The 22,476-nt window shown below is 52.5% G+C and overlaps 1 protein-coding gene across 4 annotated transcripts in view; it reads right to left on the reverse strand.

The window, feature by feature from the left end:
• Sptb (spectrin beta, erythrocytic) overlaps positions 1-22,476 on the reverse strand; it is a 129,770-nt gene that overhangs the window by 30,576 nt on the left and 76,718 nt on the right. For all 4 annotated transcript variants that reach the window (XR_004518368.1, XM_033766923.1, XM_033766924.1 and 1 more), the window contains 16 exons: positions 19,797-19,948; positions 18,537-18,710; positions 16,884-16,975; positions 16,403-16,483; positions 16,001-16,116; positions 15,536-15,648; positions 14,516-14,703; positions 12,676-12,793; positions 11,878-12,036; positions 10,520-10,822; positions 9,751-9,901; positions 8,146-9,016; positions 7,000-7,137; positions 1,873-2,725; positions 1,283-1,485; positions 1,085-1,175 (listed from right to left, as the gene is read on the reverse strand). Coding sequence is in view for 3 of the 4 variants with exons in the window: in XM_033766923.1 (XP_033622814.1) it covers positions 1,085-1,175; positions 1,283-1,485; positions 1,873-2,725; positions 7,000-7,137; positions 8,146-9,016; positions 9,751-9,901; positions 10,520-10,822; positions 11,878-12,036; positions 12,676-12,793; positions 14,516-14,703; positions 15,536-15,648; positions 16,001-16,116; positions 16,403-16,483; positions 16,884-16,975; positions 18,537-18,710; positions 19,797-19,948 (3,803 nt within the window). In the remaining variant the exon portion in view is untranslated. The remainder of the gene's footprint in view (positions 1-1,084; positions 1,176-1,282; positions 1,486-1,872; positions 2,726-6,999; positions 7,138-8,145; positions 9,017-9,750; positions 9,902-10,519; positions 10,823-11,877; positions 12,037-12,675; positions 12,794-14,515; positions 14,704-15,535; positions 15,649-16,000; positions 16,117-16,402; positions 16,484-16,883; positions 16,976-18,536; positions 18,711-19,796; positions 19,949-22,476) is intronic.

The following is a 22,476-nucleotide window of genomic DNA, read 5'->3' on the forward strand; positions in this document are numbered from 1 at the left end:
AGACTGTGACACCAAGACTAATGTATTCTTCTCTCCGTATTTCCAGGACCAAAGACAGGGCCTGGAAATAGTATAGGAAGACAGTGTGATTTTACTGGATGGACAGATGGATCTAGCCTTTGGCAGTAGGGCGAGGACTCACTAATAAATGCAGGGCAAAAGAGGCCAATGTTATCTGAGGACAGATCCTTTAATTAACAACGAAGAAAGAAGTGTGGTGAACCTCCAATGTTTCCAAGATATCCTGGCACCGTACCAGGCCTGGATTGTGCCGAGGCAGAGGTAGAGGAAAACAAAGTTGTCTGTGCTGGGAGGAAAGGGCCAAAGGAGAGAGGAGAAAAAGCCCCACTGCACACGGGAAGTCCTGCCAATCAAGGGACCCCAGGGACAGATTAAAGACAAGCAAGGACCCCCTAAGCCAGAAGTTCTCCTGCTGGGAGGCTTGTTTAAAATGCTTCTTCAGAGGATCTAGCTCAGTGGTGCCGCTGCCTGCCTAGCTGCAAGCACAAGGTCCTGAGTTCGATCCCCGGTACAAAAAAAAACAAAAAATCTTCTTCTTCTGTCTCACTCCTGAAGGTTCTGACTCACAGGAGTCTGCTCCATCTAAGGCTAAGTCTGGATCCACAATTTGCAGGGGATGAAGCAAAATTAAGGTGTTCAAACATACTACAGTGGATTTCAAGATGGCAACTGCAAGGCGCTAAACCAAGGGCGGGCTCCTGTGAGTCAGAACCTTCAGGAGTGAGATAGAAGAAGATGCTTTTTTTTTTTGTACCGGGGATCGAACTCGGGACCTTGCGCTTGCAAGGCAGCAGGCGAAACCACTGAGCTAAATCCCTGGCCCCAGACAACTCTTTGAGAAACCCTGTCTTTGACTTGGAAAATCAAAGGATGACTTTTCAGGTTAGTGGGGGCAAGAGAACTCTGGAATTGAGATTTCAAGGGTGACCTAAACGACTGAGTACTCTGCTCGAAGAATTCCACCACTCTCGGATGAGACAGGATTTCTGTGAGCTGCCACCCTTAGCCCTGCTGCTCCTAGCCAGGGATCTCCCAGAGAGCAGGCCCTGCCTGCAGGCCTCACCTCCTGGCAGTTCTGGAAGAAGTTCTGTAGCTCCAGGTTGTCTTTCAGGAGAACCGTGGCCTCCTGGGCCCTCTGGTTGTTCTTCTGGTGCCTGGAAGGAAGCCAAAGCTGGTCACGACAGTGCTGCGACCGGGTCCTTGCCCAGCACCCCAGCCCCTCCATGGTGTGGGGTCCAGGGGCACTCAGAGCAGAGAGTACCTGTCCTCTATCAGTTGCACCTTCTCCTTGATCTTGTCCGCATACAGGTTTCCCTCGGCTGCCAGCTTGTTCCCAGCATCCACAGGACTCAAGACCTTATCCTTATTGTTCTCCATAGACATCAAAAAATCCTCAAATTTCCGGATCCCGGCCTCGGCAGCTGCTAGGGAACCTGGGGGCTCCACGTGAGCCAGAGTATATTCCTGTTGAAGCAAGTTTCCAGACATGGCATCAGGACAAGCTAAGGAGGCTTAGGGCACCTGCCGAGCCACACACAGAGGAGGCTCTACTCCTCAGGCCCAGCCCGCTGCCACCCCAGGGTCACCCCGTGAACAGTGGCCCTAAAGCCACATGAAAGGGCAGTCAGTCAAGACAAGATCTACTTCTCCAGCCTCTGACCCCGCAACGACAGGACGGAGTTTAGGGCTAGAAGAGGAACATGAGGAGAAACAAGTCCTTTCCTCCCAGTTAGTGATGACAAAGAGATCAAGAAAAGCGGGTCTTGCTCCCACAGCCTTGTAGCTCACAGACTCGCCACTAGGTCTGAGGCCCCAGGAGCCCCTGCCCTATCCCCGCACACCTCTCTCTACCTGGTTGCTGAGGATGGCTTCTGCCTGCTTGGCATCTTTCTGGAACTCCTGAAAGCCATGGCACTGTCTGAGAGAGTGGTCGCGACTCTCCCACATCCTGTGCAGGGCATCCCAGCCAGTACCCAGGCCCTCCAGCCGCTGGCCCAGGAGCTGGTACTCTGGGTACTTCTGGCCTTCAGTTGCCTGCTCTCCGGAGGCCCCGGGCTGCTGGTAGCCCTCTTGGTGACTGTCAATCTCCTGCTTGATGGCTGCATGCTGCTGTATGAACTGTTCAATCACTTTCTCCCCGGAGTCTTTGATCTGCTGGTAGCTTTCCTGGTGACTGTCAATCTCATCCTTGAGGGCTGCATGCTGCTGCAGGAGCTGCTCAGCCTCCGGGAGTGACTCAGGCATGTCCTCAGAGGCCACAGCCTTCTGGGCCAGGGACAGCCAGGCCTGGAATTCATCCAGCTTCTGCAGGAAGGCCTGCAGCTTGCTGGCTTCACCCAGGGAGGCTTCCTGGTCCTTCAGGGCTTCTTGCAATTTTTCCCACAGCTTCTCAACATCTGCATACCGCTGGCCAATGTTGTCCTTCTGCTCGGGGTGTGACTCCATCAGCTGCTGTGACTTGTGCCTCAAGGCCCCCACACGGTCCCGGATGGCTGCCACGTCTCGTTCCAGCCCTGACAACTTCCTCTGGACGGTGATGATGCGCGCCAAGTCCTGCCCCAGGTCCTTTATAGACTCCACGACTACTGTCTTGTCCGATATCCACTTGCTGGTCTCCTCGCAGTCGACGCAGTAGTTGTGCACCCGGAGGGCCGAGTCCACTGCCTCCCTCCGTTGTGACACCAAGTCCTGGAAGCTCTGCCACCTGTAGGAGGAGGGTGAGGCCCCAGAGGAACCAGGACACTTTGTTTCTTATCTCTGCTATGGGCCCCCTCCCAGATTCCCCATGGTCTCCCCACAGCCCTTGGGTGCTAAACGTGTTTTCCACTTAACAAACTGTGGGTGAGCAAAATTCGTTTGCCTAATTTTACTCGACACATCTCACTGGCAGTCAGACCTCCTGACCAGCAGGAGACGAGTGGTGATGTGATTCCAGACACACGGAAGGGAAGATGGTAGTCAAGGCTCTGGGTGCAGCTGGAGTTTAGGCAAATAGGAGCAATCTTAGGTTTATGATGGTTCAGCCTTCCAGTGGTGCAAAAGCAATATGCATTCTTGGAAACTGGACTCTGCATTGCAATATAAACTATGTTGCTCTGGCGAAGCTGGCAGTGGTGTCAAGCTGCAGCTCCCAGCCAGCCATGAGGTTACCAGGTCAACAATGCTGTGCTGTGCTGTTAAGCTAGGGTGTTTGGTCGATTAAGTGTAGTAAATTTTTTTGTGTGTGGTACCAGGGATTGAACTCAGGTCCTTCTGCTTTTGAGGCAGGCGGTGGAACCACTGAGCTAAATCCCCAGCCTATAAATGTATTTTTTCTAAGTTGAGGGTCTCACTATGTTGCATAGACTGGTTTTCAAGTGATCCTCCCGCCTCAGCCTCAGAGTAGGTGGGACTAGTGCTACTAGTGCTATGCCCAGCCATAAATGCATTTTCTTCTTAGGATATCATCAACTGATGATGAGTTCAGCAGGATGTAAATCCATCTAAAGTCAAGGAGCATCTGTATACAATTTCCCCAGCATTTTAGAAATGTTGAAAATAACTAGAAAACATATATTATTAACTTCAAGAACACTCAGGACAGATGAGGTCGCAGCTACCCTAGGAGAACACTGCTAATACCCAAGGCCATGTTCAAAGTGCTGTAGGGCCTGAAAAAATCCACTTTGGGTCTAAAAGAAAAGAGGGCTGGTGAAGAAGAGGAGAGAGAGGAAAACTGAGTTTATAATTAACGTAGGTAACATAATCTTAACCTTCAAGGATAAGATTGCTACGAAGCAGGGAAATTCACTAAGGCAGTGGTAGTGAACCTATGATGTGTTAATATGTTTTTAAGACCAAAGATGTTAATTTATGAGCTATTTTTTATGCACTAAAACCTCAGTATTCAGGTTTAACTGCAATGTTGGGACTTTGAATAAATAAGTGGGTTTTGGGCTGCAGTTTGGGCACCCGTCTCTAAAAGTTTCACCATCACTGTTCTAAGATCTGGCACATAACTCTGGGGTAGGAGTTGGTCGGCAGCACACAATAAGTATCTTTCAAAGGGCTGCCCAGGGTCTAAGGATGTAGCTCAGCGGTAGAGCCCTTGCTTGCCTGGCCTGCACGAGGCCTTGGGTTTGATGCCCAGCATTACTGAAAGAGTTGCCCATCAGCCAGGCCAGACCACCAGGGACACCTCCTTCTGGCCAGGCCTGCTCATTCTGTACCACAATAACACAGAAGAGTACACTGACTGCTTCTTCGCTAATTGAACCCATCTCTCTTGAATACTCACACAGCCTAAGGCATTATGTTAGACTTTGGGATAAGTGGACAAAAGTAGCTCTTGCCTATGGAGTGTGTAATTTAGAGATAAATTGAGACAAATCACATAGTATAAAGGACTATGTGTGTGCGGCACACCTGAGGCAGAGGACCAAGGAGCTGTAAGGAAGAATGCAGAGGTGGTAGATTTCATGAAGGTCATCTGAGCTGTACCTCCAGGGCATTCACTGGAGTGAGCTACTTAAGGACAGGACTCTGAGGGTCTCAGGTGCAGGGACTGGTCAGGGTGACAGAAGGAACAAGCACTGTGGTATCTTTTCTCATCAAGACCAGGCTGGGTATGCTGTGGCCTTCCCAGGGTGAATAGGAGCAGCTAGTCTTCTCTGAAAGACGGGTCTGCAGGGAGGGGTGGGAGGTGCCAGAAGACCAGGAGACATAGAGAGGGAGCCTGCAGCCTTCCTGGCTTCTCTCCTGGACTGTGAAGTCCTTGCACTTTAGGAACTCTGTGCCTGGTGTACAGACACTGTTCTGAGGCTGGTCTCAGAAAGACCTAGTGAAGAAACTCGGTTGGTCTGAAATACTCAAGAACGTACACTGAAGTTCTCCTGCAAGAGGGCCTGGCTGTGCACAAGGCAAGAAGCCCAGTGGTGATTTTCCAGGCTCTTCCTACGGAAAGGCCACACAGGGGACAGACTTGCATGTGGGTCTGTTCTGCCCTCCAGCCCCACAGTTTCCTCATATACTGTGCCATCCCTGAGAAGGAGGAAGGTGGCACAGTCACTCCAGTTAGCACCATTAGGCAACACATGGCGTCCACTTTGGTCCTGGGCCCAGGATTTTTAGAAAAATGTCAGCTAACTAGAACGCACGCCATGAAGGATGATCACACATTCAACAAGCATTTGGGTGACTCGTGCTAAGCTGGCAGAAACATTTCAGCTTTGTCCCTGGTCATTCACTAAACATCTGTGGTGCAATTATCACATGCCTTGTGCTAGGTGCTGACTTGGGCACTGGGGATTTTGCAAAGAACAGAGTAACGTCTTTGCGGTCACTCGAGTGGACAGAGAGGACTAGGGGCATCTATCTTCCACCAAGTGGTGAGAAGCACAAAGAAATTTTTCATCCGGGAAACAAAGAAGAAAGGGCCCCTCCCGGCCCCGCTGAAAGGAGGGGCAGGATTTGGAGTATATTAGTGAGAGAAGAAGTAAGCACATGGCAGGGAAAAATGGAGGCAGGGAGGGAGGGCTGGGATGGAGATGTGGAATGACACTTTCGAAGAGCTACACATGAGTCAGGATAAGTTTTGCTGTCTCTAAGGAGCAGAGCCAGAACAAGTGTGTACAGACTTGAAGGGGACAGAATTCCACTCGCGTGAGACCACATGTTCTAACCAAAAGGAGTTGCTCCACAGTGGGGTGGGCGGCATGGTGAGGGTGCCCCATTCTGGTGGGCAGAGGTCTCGCCTCTCAGACTTGGCAGAAAACCATGTCTCCATTTCTCCTCTGGTTTTTCCCACCTGAGAATAGCAGGTACCTTGCTGTTTTTTCCCTTGGGATGGGGCATGGTTGAGGGGTCTGTAAGAACTGATACTCTCTGACTACAGCTTCCTGCACAGCTGACAAGTTCTTCCTGTCTGGGAGTTTCTCTGCTTTAGACTGGTCTAATTTCCTCAAATTATAGCTGCAACAACCCTCTCTGTCTTTGTTTCTCTGCCTCTCTCTCTGCATCTCTGTCTCTCTGTCTCTCTCTCTCTCTTTCTCTCTCTCTCACACACACACACAATTTACCTACCAACGTAAAGAAGGGTGAAGAGGCACCTCCTCCTGACTCCTCGGTATGACATCAGATTGCATTCCCTGCACTATACCTGCACTACAGCTCCCATTCTTGGGTACTGAGGTAACTGGTCCCACTGTAGTAGCTCTGAAGGGCCCTCCTCACCCTGGCTCCTCTTGGGCCCCCGTGGAGTCTGCACTGTGCTGGTCCATCCCTTTTGCAGTCTTCCCTAAGCCCACTCCCAGACTGCCTTGGGCAGAGCAAGGCTGAGGCCCCAGCATGGAGAAGGGGCAGAGCAACAAGGAAGTGGCGAGCACACGGCACTTTGTGGGGCCCAGGGCAGAAAAGGGATGCGGCTCTGTCCTCAAAGATCCTCCAGGAGCTAATGGGCAATTACGCCCTGTACTGAAAGCAGCCACCCTGGAAAGGCTTCTCAGGGCCTGTGTTTTGTTCTGACCATGAAGCTTGCTCAAGGCGCTCTGTTAATTTTCTTCTTCATTCAAGCCAAGCCAACTTATTATCCATGTTGCATTTTGGCACAGGCGGGAGCATTCTTTTATGGATAGTACTTAAAAGCTCTCAGAAAGCAATTTCCCTTGCCCGAGACCATCCAGGGAAATACAGACTGAGTAGCCCGCAGCCTGGTCTAACCACAGGCACACTCAGTACGCCCCTGAAGAGGCACGTGTGCAAACCTCTGCTCCCCAGACACGGATCTGACACTCAGAACACATCTCCCCTCCTGGGCGTTAACCCTGCCGTTCCCTGCACAGACTCTCTTGCTTGCTGCTACAGCCCCAGTACTAGGAATAAGACTGTGGCTGAGAAAGACTGGAGCACTGGGGGTGAGAACACCGCAGTGCAGAGCAGGTGGCCTGAATGTGGGGTGCTGGGAGAAAATCTCCCCAGCCTCAAGCCGCACGCACACCCCACCTGGTATTCAGGCCGTCCTGGTACTTCTTCACCTCTCTGCTGCGGGGGTGGCCGCTCTCCATCAGGTTGCTGGCAGCGAGGTTCACACCGTCAATCTGAGCCTTCAAATTCTTCATCTCCTGGTCAAGGATGTCAAACCTGATACAGACAGAGAGAACGACAGCAGTGACACAGCAGCGGACATTCATCGCCAGTGGCCCTGATCGTCAAACATCTCCTGAGCTCTGCTTTCTCCTTCCACTCCCGAATGCATTTGTCCAGGGGCAGATATGCCCGCACACCCTATTTTCTGGCTTGGTTCCACCACCATATTTTAGCATTTGCTGGGCTGGGTCAGGAGACAGTTGTTATTGACGACTCGGGCTTCTGGCTCCACCAGGAAGGACGAAGGAAGTGAGGTTTACCTGTGCAGATAAAGACCACCTGCCATGCTCTCACTGTCCCTCCCAGCTGCTGCTCCTAGACCCTCATTCCACTGTCCCGATACCTGGTCCCCCAGCCAGGTGCTCCATTCCTGGGTAGGGTAAGGAAGAGCTGCACAGGTTATGTGGCTATGAAGGCTGACCCTTCCTGAGTAAGAGTCCAGGACCCAGTGTCAAGCAGAGGGCTGGGACCAGCTGGACGCTGCTCCTCTCCTCCTCCTTGGTCCCTGGGCTCTGCATGGCCTGAGCACACCTTTCCGTCAGGTGCTGATGGAATCAGAACACTGCAAGTCAGGGTGGCCTTGGAGACTGGTGGTTTACAAACTGGCCTCTGTGCCCCTGAGGCTTAGGGACAGCCATAGAAAACAGAAAACTACAGGTGGTGGTGCTCTGGCCTCTCACCCCCATCACATCCACGGCAGCACTACCTTCCCCCTGTGCTGCATGGGGGTCTACATAGAACTCACTGAGCACAGGCTGCTGCAGCTGAGAAGAAACAACTCAGTAATTGGATCAGAAAATCCCTTACATGTGAGGAACCCAAGACCTGTGCGGGTGAAGTACTCAAGGCCACAGAGCCAGAAAAGAAGTCACGGCTCCTGATGCCTGGATTTTGCAACAAAGGTCATCCCGTAGCCTCTCAGAGAGACCCCTGCTGGGCTAGTGGTGGGAGGCGGGACTCAGACCTGGGTGGGGAGGGAAGGAGAGGCCGAGGCACTCTGACCTGTGCTGCACGACGTCCAGGTCCTCCAGGGTGTCCGGGATGTCCATTTGGGCCAGCCACTTCTCCTTCTCCCTCATCCACAGCTGGCAGGCGTCCGACTCCCCAAACACCGTGTACAAGTCCAGGGCTTCCTGCAGCCTCTGTCGACGCAAGTCCGCCTGGGCCACCACCTGCTGGTAGAGCTCTCGGAGGGCCTGCAGCCGACTGGTCACATCTGGGGAATCCCGGAACGCTTCAGGGAAGCCCTGGGCCTGGTGCTCCAAGTGCTCCATCACTCCATGGCTTTCCTCCAGCTCCTCCAGAAAGTCCCGGTGCTTCTTCTCCAGGGCCCGTGTGGCCCCTTCATCCTGCCCCACATCTTCACCAGAGAGCAGCCGGTGGGCATCTTGTAGCCAGGCCTTCAGGTCATCCGCATCACCCTGGAACTGGAAGAAGTTCTCCGCGTCTTGGAGGTTCTTCTTGCGAAAGGCAGCCAGCTCCTTCAGCTGTTCCCACTGGGCCAACACCTCCTTGACGCGGGCCTCGATCTGCGGGTGTCCAAACTGCTTGCGCGCGACCATGCCCTCAGCCTCCTGGAAGATCTGCTCCAGGTGGGCATCCAGCCCTCGGAGCTCATCTTCAAAAGCCTTGTGCTTGCGCTGCAGGATGAGCACACTGGTCAGGTCCTTGCCATAGTCCAAGGAGGAGTAGATCTGCTCCTTCTCCTTGATCCAGCTCTCGGCCTCATCCATCTCCCAGAAGAACTTCCAGAGCCGCTTTGACTGCTCCAGCTGGGCCTTCCGCCCGGCTGCCATGTCACTCAGCTCCCCAAAGCACTGCTGCAGGTGGCTGACTCGGTCCTGGATGACCTGGGGGTCGCAAGGCTGGTACCCTGGAAGAAGAGAAAGATGGAGGATACAGAACAGGAAAGGCTTCGTTTACGGGCAAGTTTCAGAGCCGCTGCCAGGTTAGGATCATAGTCTCAAAGCTGCCATCTCCCTGGGGCTTGGGGTGGGATACAGGGACCCCAGTTACTCAGGGGACAGGCCAGATTCTTTATAATTGGTTCTCCCTAAACTTCAGGAATAAGGGAGATTAAAGGTAGAGTCAACTCTCAGTAGAAATGCACGACATGACATTGTTTTTTAGAACTTCAGATAGAAATTTAGTGAGGTCTCCTATTTAAGATCAGAAACCAGAAACTTAAATTGTCTCAGCCCAACCTGAACCAGCAAACAGAATGAGAGATAGATGATGTTTTACTGGTGCTTACAAACACCTCTCTTACTGCAGATCACCAAAGCAGCTGCCTATTCTCTGCAGAGCTTTGCCATCCCTCATGCTTGGTGCACCATTCCTTGATTAATAACAGGAGCAGAGGGCCTGGGATTTAGCTCAGTGGTGCCACCGCCTGCCTTGCAAGTGAAAGGTCCTGAGTTTGATCCCCGGTACCGAAAAACAAAACAAAACAACCACCAACCAAATAAACATACATACATACGTACATACATACATATATACATACATACATAAAAGGACAGAACCCTAAAGGCAGCTTCAGGGGATGTGTCCCAGGAGGGGTGCTGGCATCAGAGGCCTGGACAGAGGAGCCATCCTGGGCCTCACCTGTGCTCTCGATGAACGGCAGGGTGGCCGCAGTGATGGCCTTCACTTTGTCCCCTTGAATGGCGATGTCAGCTTCCATCAGCTTGTGTTTCTGGAGCAAGTCCTCAGCCTCCAACAGGTGCTTCCCAAACTCAGCAGACAAGAGGTGCGCCTAGCAAAAGACACAAGACAGGGATAAAGAGGAGCCGGGAGAAGGGACCCCTCCCCGGGAGGTAAGGGAGCCGGGCTGCAGCTTAGGAGGAAGCAGCTTCAGAGCAAGGGCTCCTACCAGGGGTGCCCATTGGAATCCCCCAGGGAGTGCCTTCGGGCTCAAGCCCTGTGCTCTTCTACTACGTCTGCCTCAAGGCTTGGGGCCTGGGCATGTGCATTCTCAGAGGGCTGCATGGTCAGGCTGAAGTGCATCTTCGGTTGAGACCACTGTGGTAGACGGAGTGTGTTTCAGATGTGTTTGGTTGCCCTGTGCTGAGAGGTCTGGATGCCAATCAGTGTGAAACTGTAATTACTTAGAGCCCGATTCTCCAGGCTCCTGACTAATGTCCGCCTCTCCGAGACCCTGCATGTTGGCCCCGTATGACCATGAGTCACTGGGATTCTCTGGGCTTGGGATGGTGATATTTGCTGGACGGGTGAGTGAGCCGAGGGCAGAGCGGCAGTCGCAGTCAGGCACCACACTGACTCGGTTTCTCCACGATGGCTCAGGGACATGGCTGGTGGGAAGGGTCTCAGGACACAGATGTGAGCACGACGGGCGCTCAGCACCCCGGCCCACCTTGATCTCGTCCATCCAGTCGATGCTGTGCAGCATGTCCTGGAAGAGCTTTTGCAGCTCCAGGGTAGTCTCGAGCCTCTGGCGCCGGGACCGCAGCAGCTCCTGCAGGTAGCTCCACAGGCGCAGGATGTTGTCCTTGCGGGCCATGATGCGCTTCTGGTCATGGTAGTTTTCCCTCTCCAGCTCCTGGGCCAGGTCCTCCAGGGCCTTCACCCGCTCCTCGTAGGCAGCAGTGTCTGTCTCGATGGCCTCGTGCTTCTTCTTGGCGGCCTCCACAGCTGCCAGGTCATATCCGAAATTGTCCTGTCCCAGGGGGAAAGGCCAGCAGCTCAGCTGAATGCCCCAAGCTCCTCCCCAATGCAGAGAAACTGGGGCCAGGAAAGCTCATCCTCATGAAAGAGTTGGTTCTGCTGTCTTTCAGCAGCTTCTCTTATCAGAGCCAAGGTTCAAAAACTCTCTCATAAGAACCTCTAAGAGCAGCCTGATTTTTCTCCCTCTGCCACACAGACTGGCAACACTGTGTCCAAAGATTGTTTCTTAAAAAAAATTTTATAGTACATGTTTGCAGTAAATGATAATTACATTCATCAAGGGGGAAGTGGTACATGTACTGAACACATCTTAATTCCTTTTATGTCCCTTCCTTCCTTCCCTCACGCTGAACTCTGTTATTACTGTCAGAGCTCTCTGATGGTCCATGGGGCTCCCCTTGCCTCGGCAGACCTGTCTGGTTCTGGGGGCAGGGCCTGCTTGTACCTAGAAGCCATGCGGCCACAGCAGATGGCCCACCCACACACTATCTGGGGTATACGTACCCTCTCTAATGATCTCAGGACTCTCTCTATTCCCTTTCTGGACTGAATTTAATTTGATTCTAAGCTCTAAGTAGGAGGGAACAGATGCTCTGATGAAGAATCAGCCCCTGGTCTGTTCTTAGTGAAATATGTCCCAGGACTGGAGGCCGGAGTAAAAAAGACAGCATGCTCTGACTTCACCCTCTTCCCAGAGAACCATCATTGAATGCCACCTCTGCCTCCCACTTTTACTGATGCTAGTGGCCCAAACGGGACAATTTCAGGGGGCGGTTCTGGACTGGCAGACTCTTTTCTAAAAATGAGGCAGTATGGGCTGGGATAGCTCAGCGGCATACGTGAGGCCCTGGATTCAATCCCCAGTACCAAAACGACAGACTTAATAAATCCCAGAGAGTTCTCCCTAGAGAAGAAGATCTGAGCAATCACAGGGAACTGGGCAGCAAGGAGGAAATGTTGACTGGCTGCTGCTGAGACACTAGCTTGGGTTCCTGCCCAGCTGAGACTGAGGGGCTCTCCTGCCATCCTCAGGTGTGTCCCCGTTACCTGTGTCACAAGGCGCTGGTTCTCACTGAGCCACGTCTCTCTCATGGCGGCCTTCCTGTCAAAGCGCCGGGCCAGCTGCTCCAGCTTCTCCTGGCGGATGAGCTCGCTCCTCAGGGCCAGCTCCCGCTGGTACTCAGCCTCCTCCAGGCTCTCCCAGGCCTGCACGGAGCAGAAGGGAAATTCCCAGGCCACGTGGGAAACACCTCAGCTTGGGACACTGAGCAACTTCAGGAATGGAGGCACAGCCCGAGGCTCATGGGACGGGAGTTGGCAGATCAGTGCTCAGTAACAGCCTTTTGGTTTCATGGCGGGGCCAAAGGGCCAGGGAGCACAGGTCATGACCTCTGGGTTCCCTCTTCTGCTAAACTTGCCTTGTACTCTCGGCCTTATATACTGTTTCTCACTCCCTGGCTGCTCAGAAACTTCTTACTGACTTAACACCTACCTCTGTCCTAGCAGAACTTCCAGCTGAAGTTAAGCCCCCAAACCTCAGAAGTGTCACAAGGCACTTCCCTTCTGTGGTAATATTCCAGATTCAAGGACAAACTCAAGGTCCTACAGAGGACACACAGTGAAACAGGCCCTGAATAATGAGCGCAGCATCTGAACCGGGGTGGGGGCGTTGAACTGAAGGACAGCAGGTGGAGACTGACCTCTCAGAATGGCATTTAGATAAACGCAGGAATAGCCAGCTTGTAATTAATAACACCAAAGAAAGTGGCCAGTGGACACACCCCATGGCTACATCGGGAGCTCCATCAACCCACCGGCGACATGCAATGCAAAACACCACCATACCCGGTTGATGTCGGACACCAGTTTCCCGTCGTGTGGTATGTACACTTTCTGATTATTGGCTCGCATCCGGGACTGGATGGTAAAAAGTAGGACTTCCAGATTCCCCTTCTCCTGAAACCTGTGGAACAAACAGAAGTAGAGAGACTGGTGTCACAATCCCCATGGCCAAATTCCTTGCTGAAGTCGATGTGGGACCTGATATCTTAGATCTTGGAGGTCAAAACATATTTTCTTTAAAATCATCAAGAGTAAAGAGAAACCATAGGTCTCTGCTTGTCACAATGTCTTTTATTCTTCCCCACAGAGAACAACTAGAGGCTTGGGTCTTTAGGATATAAATCACAGCTACCACAGCATCTACCATTTGCTTCCCTGGGGGAATAGCTCACAGGAGTACTCTGGTAACTCCTGTAAACAGCAGGTTTCACCAATCAATACAAACAGACTCCTCTCTGTTCTGCAAATGATAAAAGCTTCTGCCTAGCTCTTTAGATGGTTTCTTTTTCTTTTTCTTTTTTTAATTGAGACAGTCAATAAAGCCTTAGAAGCAGCACTGTCTTCCAGACGTACACTGCCCCGAAAGCAATCTTCACCCCAGTCCTGATGAGCTAGGCAAGCTCTGTGGGCCAGGTGTTTCCAGGGACCGGGAAAGGCTGGGCCAGGGAGGTCTACAGGCACAGCGGATATGACCAGGCAGCAGGACGGGTGTCTGCCAAGTGGGGTCGGAGCTGCAGGTGACTGGTGCTTTCACATTTGTACCCACTTCTACATCCTCGACTTGGCAACTGAGGATCCGTTATAAGCGAGGTCTGCACTGCAAGCCCAGCCAAACAGACATCAGTTCTCGTGGGTGCTCGAGTGGGCGGAGGCCCTGTCCTGACTACACAGCCGAGAGGTAATGGCTCTGTGTACAAAGCCTGACACATGCACAGGGGACGGAATCCGTATTGAATTCAGGACTTTAAAAGTAGGTTAGTGTCCAACTGGAAACCAGATACTTGTTTATAGTACACCCTAGTCTCGGAGTCTCGCCTTTCCTCACTTTAGTCTGGAATGGACAGTGTGTGGGATGAGGGGCGGAACTAGGCCGAGGATGCCACCGATGAACTTCAGTCTCTTGTGGGACATCAGGACAGGCTAACGGCAGAGAAGCTGGAATACCCCCGGGTGTGTGTGTGTGCGCGCGTACATTTGTGAACACAGGCACGTATGTGTGTGCGTGGCTTTGTCTACTTAATCGTATGTGTGCACTGTGTCTGCATGGCTGGACGTGTGTGTGCCTGCGTAACTGTATGTCCACGCCGATGCATGTGTGTAGCCACAGGTGTACTGCGTGTTCTCATTGTCACTTGTGTGTGACTGTATGGGAACACACACGTGCACACAGTTATATGCGCACTCACCTATGTGCCTGCATGATTGCACAGGATGAGGTGGTGCAGAGGCTCAAGAAGCAGGCTGAGCGCTCCGCTCATGAGCAGTGACAGATAGGAGAGAGAAAGACACATGTGCCTGATGATCACAAGGCTTCCACAGAGCTCTGGGGCTGTGGATACAGAGGTCAACACCAGAAAAAAACCCCGCCGCTGAGGGCACAGATGAGAGACACTGAGAAGACTCACACTCCCGTCCTAGTCCTGGGAGGGCCGGCTATGACTCAGGGTTTTAATCAATGCCTGTTTCCGACCAGCTGGTGGCCTGGGGGCATGAAGCACGCGGCAGATGGAGAGCTCTCCAGCCCTCAGGAGAGCCTTGCGGACTCTTCACAAGGCCCAGAGCTCAGGAGGGCAGAAGGTTTCTTGGCCCTGATGACCACCCTCCCAAGTGCCAGGGCCCTTACTTAGGTGGCTTCTCCACGGTACGGTAGGTGCTGAAGGCCTGCAGCTGCTGCTGGACACCGGCCAGTGAGTTGGCGAACTTGCGGCTGTTCAGGACGACGATGGTCTGCTCGATCCAGGTGAGCAGGTCCGAGGCTAGCCCACTGTACTTTTCAATCATCTTCTCAGTCTCAATGGCATGGTCAATGACCTAAGGGATCTCCCCGTTACTCACTCTTATCATAAGGGCGATGCCGCCAAGTGGGCCACCCCTGAGGACTACAGTTGAGGTGCCCTGCAATGGGGCTCCCATTTCTCAGACCCTAGATGGAGTGTTCTAGGCTGGGTTTGTCTGAGTCACTGACTGTTGCTAAGGCAGGAGAGGTGGCCTGAAAGTGGGTGAAACACTCCTCTTGCACTAGTACAGTTAGCAAGGAACTAGACCTGCATCCCAGGCTGGGATTCAGGAGCAGCTGCCCCCTTCCCTGAACACTTTTATTTATAAGTTTGCTACACTAGGACCCCCCTAGAGGCACGAGGGTTTTCATTTACTTTAAAGTGTTCACTAGGAACGGCAGGCTGCCAGACACCGTCTTTGCTGTGTGCCATGCACACAAAGCTGATGAAAAGTGGTCCCTACCCCTGAAGAGCTAACGACCCAGTGGGGAAAAGCAGTCGGGCAGGAGGCTCACTACAGAGGGGTGGGTTACTGGTACACAGTGGCAAGAGCCTGAGAGGTCTAGAGCCACAAATAAGGCAGCAAATGAGGCCCCTGAGTGGCTCTTGCAGGGAGGATGGTGACACGGGTTTCCAGGCAGAAGAGAGACCAGAGTTGCAGGCCACAGCCCCTGGTAGGGCAGACATGGACCTGCTTCAGAGTCAGCATGGGAGCTTTAAAGGAAGGTGGGGGTAGGTGCTCTGCACCCTTCATGTAGCTGAGGGCCTAGACCTGAGGCTCCTAGGACAGTGAGGGACCTCTCAGTCAAGGGCTGATGGTGTGGACAGGGCAAAGGTGATGTTGGGCTGATGAAACAGCTCTGTACCTTGCCAACGCGCTTGCCCTCCACCGCCAGCACCTTCATCTTGGAGAAGTAGTGGTAAAACGCCACCACATAGGTGATGATGGATTTCTCATCAGGGTTTTCTGTGAAGACATCTGTAAGGGGGAAAGGTATATTCTCAGCACCAGTCGAAGCAAGAGAAGTCACGCTCCAAGGGCTTAGCCCTGTTCCTGCAGCAGGAAGCTCAACGACAGGCACCACGTGACGAGCACCGGGACAAGAACAGGGGAGCAGAAGGTCTGCCATTTTAACAGGTGATGAAATCCCCATCTAAATTGCAAAAGCAGAAAGAAGGGATCCCAAGACTCTAGGGACTGTCACACCGGCCAGGCAAGGCCGGCAAGTCCACACGGAGTGGAGGAGCAGGCCCAGCACAGAGCCCCTGGACCAAGCTCTAGGAGCCCCACCTGCCCAGCTCCCTCCAGGGTGGCGAGGGGTGCAGCCCACCTTCAGGGTCAAGGAGCGGGATGATGCCCAGCTGGCGCTCGGCTACGTCAAATGCATGCTCCAGGTTGTGCCGGGCATTGGAGTCCTTCAACTTGTCAAAGTCGATGAGGTCAGGCCTGGGGACAAAGCCGGGCTGTTAGAACAGAGTGGCTGTGGTAGCCCCACTTACAGGGCAGCCCCAGTGAAGCAAGGACACTGGGAGGTGGACTGCAGGAGAAATGGCAGACAGGAGCTGAGAAGAGCAGGTAGCTAGAGCACAGCTGGTGAGGAAGGGGCAAGAGGTGTGACTGAAGGTGAAGGAAGCACAGGCATTAGGGGAGGCCAAGGGCGGAAGAAATGGCAGAGGTGACGTTCCCATGACATGTCCTCACTCCAGCAGCAGGGGGCTCTCCTTCCTCTTACCGGTGCTTGTGTATCAGGGCGTTAAAGGCCAGGCCATCCTTCCAGCTGGAGGTGAAGTTGGTGACGTTGACATGGGGGTAGCTACATCCAAGAGAAACATCAAGACCTAAGAAGTAGATCCTTTTGCAGTCACAAGCTAGTGTGTGACCTGAGTGAGGGCCAGTATGTCAGGAGAAAAGTAGACCTGTGCCTTCTTGAGCTGCCTCAACACAAGGGGCGCAGGGAAGCACACAGTGACACTCTCACAAGCTGTGGCCCATGCAACCCACAGGCCCCACAGTTGGACTCGGCAACTCTGGAAAAGAATCCTGCAAATCCCAGTCTCAAAGAGTCAGGTCAGGACTGACTTGCATCAGTTACACTGAAGTGTGTCTACAGCTCTTGGTGAGGATGTCAGGTGTCTCCTGGGGACGGCAGCCCCTGGGCGGAGTGAGGGGCTGATGGGGACCAAGGCAATGGCCGATTTCCCAGGCATACGCACCCCGCTGTCTTCATCTGGCACCACAACAGCAGCGCGTCCTTGGCTGAGCGTGTCTCACGGCCCTCCTGAGTTTGGACAACAATGTCCTGAATCTGAGGGGTCAGGAAAGAGAAGTGAAGCAGCTGTGCACCGACTTGCCGTGGAGTCAGCCACCTATGCACTGAAACCTGTACGGACTGTGAGCCAATTAAACCTCTCCCCCTTTAACTGTGGGTGTCAGATACTTTGTCTCAGCAACGAGAGAAAAGCAGCTAAGACATCTATCAGGGCACAGGATGTTTCCTCATTGCAGAGGACACAGCTTTCCTCAGACCACTCTAACAGGAAGCTGAGAATGCATGAAAAGACGCCCAGATTCCTCCTCTGAGGTTACAATGCCCCACGAGGTGGTAGAACAATAAGAATATTAGATGGTATAATTTTTTATTAACAGCTTTCCTTGCCTTTACGTTCTTCTCAGTTCTGCTGGGTTTTTGTTGGTGCTGTTTGGTTTTGTTTTTGCAGAACTGGGGACTGAATGCAGCCTTTACACTGCACTCATCCCCAGACCTTTATAAAACTTTGAGACCGGGTCCTCGATAAGTCACTCAATTGCCTAGGCTGGGCCATCTTACGGTTTGTGGACCCCCAGACCTCAAGCAGTTATAGATGGGGTTTTTCAGAGACGGCTGAATCCAGAGTGTGTGTGACTGATTCGTGGTACAATGCTGGGATTAAGGGTGAGTGATTACTAAATCAGTACTCTGATTGGTTTGGTACTTCCCCAGTCCTGGTAGCCTGGGTACCATATAAGGGACAGAAAGAGGCTTGTCTACTCCCTTGCTTGCTTTGCTACCTTCTGCCCACCATGAACAGTTTCTCCTCTGTGATGCCTGTCTGCAACGCCATCCTGGAACCAGCCAACTATGAACTGAAATCCCTACAAACTGAGCCGAATAAACTTTTCCTCCTTTAGCTTTGGGGTGTTGGGTATTTTGTCTCAGCAATGAGAAAAGTAAGACAGGCCGGAACTTGCAAACCTCCTGTACCGGCCTCCCGGGGTGCTGAGAATACAGGTGTTTGCCACCATGCCTGGCCCTAGTGCTGCTGTTCCTGTTTAACCCTCTGCCCTCATTGGGAGTGAGACCAGACATCCAGGACTGCTGGACGGGCCTTTGGTCTGTGGGCTGTCACGCTGTGTTCTTCCTCCTTTCCCTCACCTCCTTGGGCTATGCCCCTCTTATCCCCAAGCCGGCAGGTGTGAGGCCCTGTTTTCCTTTCCTCATCCTTTCTAAATTTCCTTACCAATTACCTGGGTCTTGAATTTCAGGATGAGAAAGGTGTCTGATTAAAAGCAGATTTTCTGCACTATTTTTGAGTCAAATTCTTTAAAAAAAACAAGAAGTTACACACACAAGCAGATAAAAGGGTATAAAAAGCAGATCTTCCAGCTGACTGAAACCCAGCTAGCTACTACTTAACCTCTATCTCCTCCCTCAGAAGACTATGATTTGGAAGCCGCCCCAACCATCAGCACCGGGGTGGGGGACACACACAGAAGGTGGGGTTTCCTTCTGACAAGCACTGTCCTCCCACGACGAGAACAAACGTGCTCCATTTGCCATTTTAGACGTTTCCGAGTTCTCTCAGCTCCCAGAGGCTGCTGGGACCCACCTGGAAGCGGAGGATGATGGTCCAAATGAGGCCCAGGACCAGGCGGTGGTTGCCATCCACAATGTCGTGGGAGCCCATGTTCTCCAGGTGCACACGCTGCTCCTTGAGGAACTGCAGGGCCTTGTCCACATTCTCCAGGCAGTGGATGCGCATCTTCCCCTTGGTGGGCCTTGGCTGGGGGACAGCAGTGGCCCTCACGGGCATGTAGGGGCTACAAAGTCAGCCCAGAGGTGGCTGCCGCCTGGACCACATCCCACCCAACCCCCACTTTCCTGGCCAAGCTCCAAGTTCCACCGTAACTCCACACACTTCCCACACCTTCCTTCAGCAAAGTTCAGAGGTTCCTGCTTCAGCACTCAGATGTGCAACAACACGACGGGCAGCTAACTGAGCACTTACTACGTACCTGGTCAGAACCACTTACTGCACATGGACGATAAGAATAACTTAGTGACTAGTAAAGGACCCATCCCCGCCCATCAGTCTCCTGCCCCCTGGAATGTCCACTAATCGGAACCCTGGGAAATCATCATAGATGTTAATTAACTGAACCATCTGAAACTATGCCAGGCTAACCCACTCACACGGAGCTTTGACTCAGGGTGACAAGAGGCAGAACGTCAGCCTGGAATTGCAAAGGCAAACGTGGTACCTTTCCATTCAAACTGGAGGAGCCCAGAGTACTTCATCAGGCACAGGTATCCTTGCCTTCATTCTCCGCATGGAGGAAATGGGGGCAAAGAGTCCTGCTTGAGAGGCTCCAGGTCACCAAGGAAATAACTGAGCAAAAAGGTACTGCTACCTACTCCCTCTTCAGGAGCAACCACACTGCCAGGAAGTACAAGTGGGAGGGCCTCTAACAGAGCTCTGCTCACACACATGGTAAAACACGCAGCACGTATCTTCCACACTTCTCTCTTGACTCCAAGAGACACCAACCTCCTCCAAACTCATACATCCCAGCCCCTGTGAGAGCTTGAGGTCCAGGCTGCTCCAGAGGCCGAGGCCCCCGTGAGGACAGTGCTCTAAATGGCTATGGAGAAGCACAAAGGGGTGGGAATCTCGGTCACAAGGGGTGGGAAGTTCTGAGAAAGAGGTCAGAGACCTCGTAGCCATGTGGGAACTAGATACTGCAACTACTGGACCTCCCCAGAAACCCCGGCGGGACATGGGAACTGCAGATCGCCCCGACCGTGTCTTTCCTGGAGGATGGCACGAGCTCAGACCCAGGCATGGGCCCAGCACAGGGAAGGGCTTTACCAGCATCTCTCCTGAGAGCACCTCCAGCAGCTTGATGAGCATCCGCCCGTCCCTCAGGTCCTTGTAGAGATCGCTGATGCGGCAGGACACACGAGCCAGGTGGGAGTTGACCCATTTCGTGAAGGTCTTCTTCTGCACAACTTCGCGCTCATCTGAGGGGGGAAAAGAGCCTCGGGTGAGATGCTTGAGGGCCTGTGACACAGATCTGGGGGCTTTACCTTAATTCCAGAGTCCCCCAGCCCTGGCAGAGAAGACTGATGTCTTCGTGCTACCCTCTTCCTGGGAGTGCGTGTGATTCCTGGTAACACAAGGCCACTAAGGCAATGAAGACATCTCCTGCCATCACCACGCACCATGCACTGTAACGAGACACCCCAGAGTCGGCCATCTTTTTCCTAGTGCCAGTCCGAATATTCTTTACTCTTGCGCCATTAAATTTAGATTTCCATACCAGTCCGGTCAGCCCATCTGTCCATCCATCCATCCAACATTCCCTCTGTCCAGAATGCTTTCTTGTCCACTCCACTCCTCCCCACCCTCTTCACCCAACTCCCATTCATCCTGTAAGATTCAGCCTAGGTGGGCCTCTCGAGGGAGCTCGGCCTGACCTCCACATTGGGCGGGCTCCCCTGCCCCAGGGTGTGCTCCGCAGTTATACTGCGGCTAAGCGCAGACATTTATTGGGTCCTTATGTGGCAGGCCTGCGACAGGCCTGATGACAGGAGAAGCAAACTGCTTGCCCTCCAGGCAGGGAGAGGGGGATGAGGAGGCATAGAGTCAGGGCGTGCGGGACCATGACTCCAGTGGGGTTGGGAGAATCAAGGTGTGGGCTGGGGCTCTCTCCAACGCATTGTGTTAACTTTCTCACCCCCAGAAGGGCAGGCAGAGGTTCTTGATCCTCATCCCCGGGACACCTAAACCAGCATCCACCCAAACAGAGCTCCTGACCCGCGCTGCGCCGGTTCAGTGGGCACTCACTCGTGCCCTTCTGTACAAACAGGTGCTGGCTCTCCGTCCAGGTTAGGGCCAGAAAGAAGACAGAAGATGGAGACAGCTCGGCTCACAGAAAAGGTAAGAACCACAGAGGTGAGCAAGAAAAAGAGAAAGGGTGACAGAAAGAAGAAAAAGGATGGAGACAACACCTTGAGACCACAATGTTAAGTGAAATAAACCAGACACACAAAGTATAAATATTGCATGGCTTCTCTTATATGAGAAACCCAAGTCTAAATAAATTAAAGAGCAAAATAATAGAAAATAAGAAGGCAGATTTTTTTTTTGCAAATGGGAAGGGGACTAAGAGGAGGAGGGAGCAGGGAAGGAGAGGAGGAAAAAGGGATGTAAAAAGAATTAAGATTTATTATCTACAAGTCCCAGTTCCTACAGTGGATGTGCTCATCTATCTACTGCAAACATGCACTAATAAAAATTAAAACAAATAAAAAGCTCCAAAACAGAGAACAGAAGAAAATAGCGAAGGCAATGTGAAACCTTGCTCTGTTTGGTTTTGTGAACAGTTTGTGGCCACTGGCCCCTAGGCATTGGTTTGAAGATTCAGGACGGAGCGGACCCGGCAGTGTGGCTGCAGGACCCTGGGGATCACCGTGGGGTGTAGGTCACAGGCAGGGCAGACTCAGAGCGGCCCAGCCAGGAAGGAACGCCGGGCCACTGTGGGGACAGGCTGGATGTACGCACAACTGAACCCAAACCGTGGAGAGCTTGGCTTTTTGAATTATTAAATATATGCTTGAACAGCAAGAAAGAGAGGAGCTTAGCCATTATTGCCTCAAGGGTATAATGCTGGCAGTTCAGTTCCCGAGACCTGCAGCAACAAATCCCTTCCAACTTCACGGCTATTTTACTGTTAGGAACTCAGCCTCTTTACTCCCCTGTTCGTTCATTCAGCAAATATTTACCGAGCCCTGGGAGGGGGCAGGGAATTCACAGAGGAGACAGACAACCCCAGACCCTGAGGCAGCCAAACCTCATTATAAATTGAAGGATGTTTGAGCCATGTACAAGAGTTCTATGGCAGCCATGTAAACAAGAACGCTAAGGAAAAATACTATATTATGAACTATAGAAATCTTAAATAAATACAAAGTTAAAGTGGCATTCACTCATCCTGGGCCTCCGGGCAGAGTTTTATAGGGAAACAACCACCTTACCCTTATTGTTAGCGAAAAATTAGAAGGTGTTCTCAATTTCAAGCATTACTTCAGAAAAGCGCAACTAAAGTTTCGGTGACACACTGGGTACTATGCATTCTGGGCATGTGTGGGTCCTACAGAGCCAGCGGTACCCAAGGGGTGCTCCTTAAGGGGTTCACTCTCCCAATCTGATGTGGAATGCTTGCCCAAGGAATTGAAATTTCAGCCCCTTCATGGGTGAGTACCCCTAAGGCTAAAGTTCTCTTTTCCTTCCTCATCTCCCTCCCTTTAAGAATCCACATATTTTAGGGCGTGGGTACTAAGACTTATTTATCTCTGCCTGGCAAAGAGTAGGAAAGTGGTTCCAGCCGGGGAAACACAGAATTTAATCCCAGGCTCCTGGGCTGGCACACGTCAAGCACCCCTAGGATTCCCCAGTTTTCAGCACACGAATGATGCCTCCCAGATCCCAACACAGGGTGGGGGTGGAGGATGGGGAGGTGTGCAGGGGTGGGGGTGGTTACCCAGAA

The sequence above is a fragment of the Fukomys damarensis genome, unplaced genomic scaffold, assembly GCF_012274545.1.
Source record: "Fukomys damarensis isolate Sample0158 unplaced genomic scaffold, DMR_v1.0_HiC HiC_scaffold_21, whole genome shotgun sequence".
Taxonomy (NCBI): Eukaryota; Metazoa; Chordata; class Mammalia; order Rodentia; family Bathyergidae; genus Fukomys; species Fukomys damarensis.